The following is a 5,359-nucleotide window of genomic DNA, read 5'->3' on the forward strand; positions in this document are numbered from 1 at the left end:
ATATCCTCAAATAATACAATTGGATAACAAGTGAAAATCAAGCATTCAAACATGCATTGAAATATATTTAATCCAACCGAATCAATAGACAAAGTGCGAATCATGAAAAACAATTAGAAAGGACGAATCTCTCCACCAGCCGTTGAAGAAGTCGCATGCCTCTGGCATAATATATATATATTTTGTGTTTAAGTGAATTGGTATACTTAAGAACAGCCGTATTTTGGTGCACGTATATTTATATATATATATATCCAACATAATATTTTCCCAAAGCCCAGGATCAGGAGCTTTTTTTTTTTTTTTAGTATAACAAATTTATTTATTTAACGTTGATCAGCCAACTTAATGGCTATAAAACGTTGTGTACGAATAGGAATAGTTAACATGGAAACATAACAGAAAAGGTGATTAACAATATTTACAATAATTGAACAAAAACAATTGTATTGCTTTAGGACTCGAGAGACCTGACGTCCCCTTGCCAGAGATCACCGGGGTGCCTTCGCTTTAGTCTTCTTCTCGTTGTGATTCGGTTTGCCAGGAATGCTGCTAGATTGTTGGTGTGGGCTAGTAGACGGTCGTTGTAACGGCTTGAGTGCATGTTAATCTGCTCTCGCACCGTGGGGATGTGAAGATCGCAAGATAGAACATCGTTCCTTACGTACCAAGGCGCATCCGCAATCGAACGTAGCGCCCGGTTTTGAACTCTTTGGACCACCATGACATTTGAGTCTGAAGCGGTACCCCATATTTGTATGCAATACGTGAATGAAGGAACCACTATCGACCTGTACAGCAACATCTTGTTGCTAAGGCTGAGCTCACTTGTACCTTTAAGCATCCAATTTAATTTCCGCAGTTTGGCGCGACATGTGGCTGTAATTTTAGTTATGTGCTGCCTCCACGTAAGACGTTTGTCCAAAATCAAGCCCAAGTACTGAGCCTGGGCTGATTGCGGTATGACTGTGTCCTGGAATTTCACCCTGGGGAGAATTTTACTTCTAAGAGAGAAGTTGCAGTGCTGAGACTTATTTCCGTTTATCGAGATATTCCATCGATTCGTCCATTCGCCATACAAATCCAAAAAGTTTTGTGTGATTTGGGTTGCTTCAATTCGACACGTGGAGTTGGCAATAAAGGCTGTGTCATCAGCATATGTAGCCAAGAGGGTACCCAGTTCCCTAGGGTATGGCAGGTCAGCGGGTATACAGAGTGTATAGAACCGGACCAAGACCGCTATCCTGAGGTACGCCAGCTCGAATGCATCTGATGGACGATCTTTCGCCTCTCACATCTACTATAAAATTTCGTTCTAAGAGATACGATTTCAGGAGAAGATATTGGGCAGTAGGTAGGAGAGTTTTCAACTTAAACAGCAAGCCATCGTGCCAAACGCCGTCAAAAGCTTCTTTGACGTCAAGAAAGACTGCTGAACTGTACTGCTTGTTCTCGAACGCTCCAAGGATGTGCTGCGTTACCCGATGTGATTGCTCTGGGGTTCCATGGTGACTTCTAAAGCCGAACTGGTGGTCTGGAATCGCGTCCTGCACACTTCTTACTGCCATCATTCTACTAAGGAATATTCTTTCGAACATTTTAGAGAAGGTGGGCAGTAGACTTATTGGTCGGTAGGATGCAACAAGGATTTCCGGTTTTCCTGGCTTGAGTATCATCGATATCACAGCAAACTTCCACTGTGTGGGAAAATGGTGGATACGTAGCATGGAGTTGAAAAGAAGAATTAGAAAAAGTATACCCTTTCTAGGTAACGCCTTGGCAATTCTGCTGTCGATCCCGTCGAAACCGGGAGCCTTACTGCGTTGCAGCTTGCGAATTTAAAGGCAAACCTCTTCCGGACTCACATGTGGGATAGGTTCAATCGCCGAGGAGGGGGCATTTAGGAATGCTAGGGTATTATCCACGTCTTCAGGCCTAGCAAGATTGAATGGCTGAAAGCGCCCTTCCAATTCCTCAGCAAAGGCCATCGAAATTTCGCTGTCTGATCTGCACCACGTGTTGTCGGCACGCTTTATTGGAATTCGGCGAGGGGGCTGTCGCTTAATATTCCTTGTTGCTCTCCAGAGATAGAAACCATACGGCTTTGTGGGATCAGCATTGCGGAGCATATCAGCAAAGTATTCACTCTTCGTTCTCAGCAAAAGTTTCTTAAGGTCGTCCTCAGCACGACGATATCCTCTTTGTCAGCAGGGTCTCGAGAACGCATAAATCTGCGGCGCAACGTCCTTTTAAGCCTCACCAAATCCAGGACCTCAGGTTTTAAAAGGGCATGAGGTGTATCAGATGGGCTGTTTGGTCTTTGGCCGCAGGTTGATGATTCGGCAGCGATGTGAATATTTCGCACAAACACTTCAGTTGCATCGTCAATGTCATCAGGAGTGTTCTAGCTGCATGTTAAGGTTAACTAAGCCATTAATCGCTTCCTGAAACTGTGAGATATTTGCATTCAGGGGCAGGACGAACGTCTTGCGGGAAAGCTTTGAAGCGGAAACTCTGTAGTGTATTATTAATGGGATGTGATCCGAACTTAGTTGAACAATTTTAGAGATGCTTAGTAAATCAGAACGAATTCCTTTGTAAATGGCAAAGTCTATGACTGATGGCATGCGTTGGCTGTACGGGTAATGTGTAGGCCCTCCGGTAGAAAGAACCTGCATATGAGAAGCGAGTACAATATCCGCTAGAGTTCTGCCCCGAATTTTAGAGTTACGTGATCCCCAGAGACGATGATGCGCATTCCAGTCCCCTGCAATTATAAAATTTGGCCCAAGCTCACTAAGAAGCACTTCGTAGTTGTTAGCTGTGAGAAGCGAATTTGGAGGACAATATATGGATGCAATGACTATTTCCCCTTGGTCAGTCCTGACTTTGATCGCAACACACTGAGCCGTTTGGTGTTCTATACATTAAAAATGGGTAGTATTTAAGGCACAATTTGATGATAATTGCGGATCCTCCGCGATGGCGATCAGCAGGATGGATTGAAAGATGTACGTCATATCCCCTTAGCTGGTAGTATGATGTAGAGCAGAAATGAGTTTCGCTGACCAACATAACGTCGATATGATGTTGTTTTACAAAAAGCTCCATCTCGAGTGACTTGTTGGTCAAGCCGTCGGCGTTCCACACACCGATTTTGAGTCCAATTTGACTCATGGTTGGGCTGTAAAGGCAGAGTGGAGACCAGCGGCTGCTTGAGCAGATCCTGGCGCTATTTGGGGTAAAAGGTTGGTGATAAGGGACATCATTGACATCATCATCTGAAGCATTTTGTCAAACCGAGCAACAAGGTCAGACAGTTGTTCTTCAGATCGTAGGTACATTTGTCCTTGTCGTTTCCATTGCTGATCGTTTTGGAATTGCTCGTGATTTCGTTGATGTTGTTGCTGGAAGGACTGCTGCTGCTGATGGCGGGTCTCTAGGTATTGTTGTTGGTCTGTTGTCTGTATGGTTTGTGTCCGTAACCGAGGGAGGTCATTTGGTTTATGTTGCTTGTCCCTTTTGCTGGTTCCCAGTGGAGGGAATTGGTTCTGGTGCAGGTTCGCATGCTGCTGCAACTGGGATCGGCCACCCTGTTGGTTTTGGTGACGAGAATGACCATTGGTGACATTTGCGTACGACAGAGCTCCCACGACATCCGATCGAACAGAAGTCCTTTTGGTAGAGGTTTTTTGGGGAAGAGCGTTACCCTGGGACGAAAGATTTTTTCGGCGTCTTACTGTCTGCTGGTAGACATCACAGTTCTTGTAGTTTGCTGTGTGATTTTCACCACAATTAACACATTTCAGGCCTCTATGGCATGTTTCTGACCACATCTCACACAGTTATGATCCAGAAAGCAGTTGTTTTTTGTATGGTGGAAGTCCTGGCAACGATGGCATTGTACGACATCATCCTTTTTGTACGGTAACTCCACTTGAACACGCTGGCGACATAGAGTCTTAACTTCGTGGATTTCCTTGTTGGTTGGAGATGGCTTTAGTTGAACAAACACAAGGTTGACGAACTTTGATTTGTCGAAACGGCTTTTTGGTCTATTGATGAAGCGAACATTATGGCCAAGCAAGGTAAGGCTTTCTTTGATGTGTTCGTCCGGAGTGGAGTGATGAACAACTCGAATAACCACGCGTTAAGATCTGTCCTCTTTAAGCTACCAGGAGTGGAACGGGACCTTTTTTGCAATCAAATATTTACTGATTGCTCTATACCCGTCTGAATCTGCAGAAAGGATCGAAACAGAATTGTTGGAATGACATTTTACGGAGTATTTAGACGGGTGTACGATTTTATCTATGGATCGAATAAGCCCGTTCAGATTCTCGCAGTTATTGATTACAATCGGCGGTGGCTTGTGATTGGGTGGGTGTTTGTTAGTAGCATTGTCGATACTGTTGTTGTTGGATTGACTTCTGTTGCGTTCGACGTTGTTGTTGTTACCGGAGCAGCCGTGGCTTAAGCCTGTGCTGGTACTGGCCTGATCCAGGTTGTTAACCAACTGGCTGGTTGTTTGGTAAGCTTGTAAATATTCTTTGGTTGTGTCCATGTCCGAAAGCTCAGCAAATCGGTTGGCGGGCTCAGTGGTTTTGGGACTAGTGGAATTTCTCTGCACTTTATTAGCAGAAATGGGAGACCTGGACTCTGGACGGCGTTTGTTGTTCCTTGGGGTCCACCAGTCTTCATCGTCGCCGGCTATGGTTTCTAGCTCATGTTCAATATCATTAGATGGTAAAGGCTGGGCGTTGATGGAACTGGCTTTGTAAATGCTGCTAAATTTTTGTAACGAGGAATTAAGAACATTAGTCATAGTCTTTTGCGCCTTAACCACCTTTGAATGGATGTCGAGTTCGGATTCGGAGTCCGACATTGTAGGCATATTGGAAGCTGTGCACTGCTTTTTACTGCTTTATCGACTTCCAGTAGACAAAACCACTTAGAGTAGGTTCCACGAAAGCAGTCGTAGCCTAGTGGGCAAGGTGTGCACCTTGCAGCCGGGAGGCAATGGGTTCAGTACGGGGAACGGATGCCTGTATTTTTATACCCGTTACTCGTAGAGTAAAAGGGTATACTAGATTCGTCGGAAAGTATGTAACAGGCAGAAGGAAGCGTTTCCGACCCCATAAAGTATATATATTCTTGATCAGGATCACTAGCCGAGTCGATCTAGCCATGTCCGTCTGTCCGTCTGTCCGTCTGTCTGTCCGGATGAATGCTGAGATCTCGGAAACTATAAGAGCTGGGCTATTGAGATTTGGCGTACAGATTCCTGATCTTCTTACGCAGCGCAAGTCAGTCAGTAGACTGTCACGCCCACTCTAACGCCCACAAACCGCCCAAAACT

General features: G+C 44.9%; 1 protein-coding gene across 1 annotated transcript; it reads right to left on the reverse strand.

Annotated features, from left to right (window-relative positions):
• Positions 1–3,173: 3,173 nt before the first annotated feature.
• On the reverse strand, positions 3,174–4,894 carry LOC139354315 (putative transcriptional regulator cudA). Its single transcript, XM_070998538.1, has 3 exons — positions 4,358–4,894; positions 3,844–3,997; positions 3,174–3,775 (listed from the first exon to the last, which is right to left on the reverse strand). The coding sequence occupies exons 1-3, from the start codon at positions 4,892–4,894 to the stop codon at positions 3,174–3,176; spliced, it is 1,293 nt and encodes a 430-aa protein (XP_070854639.1).
• Between the last annotated feature and the right edge of the window lie 465 nt (positions 4,895–5,359).

The sequence above is a fragment of the Drosophila suzukii genome (assembly GCF_043229965.1).
Source record: "Drosophila suzukii chromosome 2 unlocalized genomic scaffold, CBGP_Dsuzu_IsoJpt1.0 scf_2c, whole genome shotgun sequence".
In the NCBI taxonomy this organism is placed as follows: domain Eukaryota; kingdom Metazoa; phylum Arthropoda; class Insecta; order Diptera; family Drosophilidae; genus Drosophila; species Drosophila suzukii.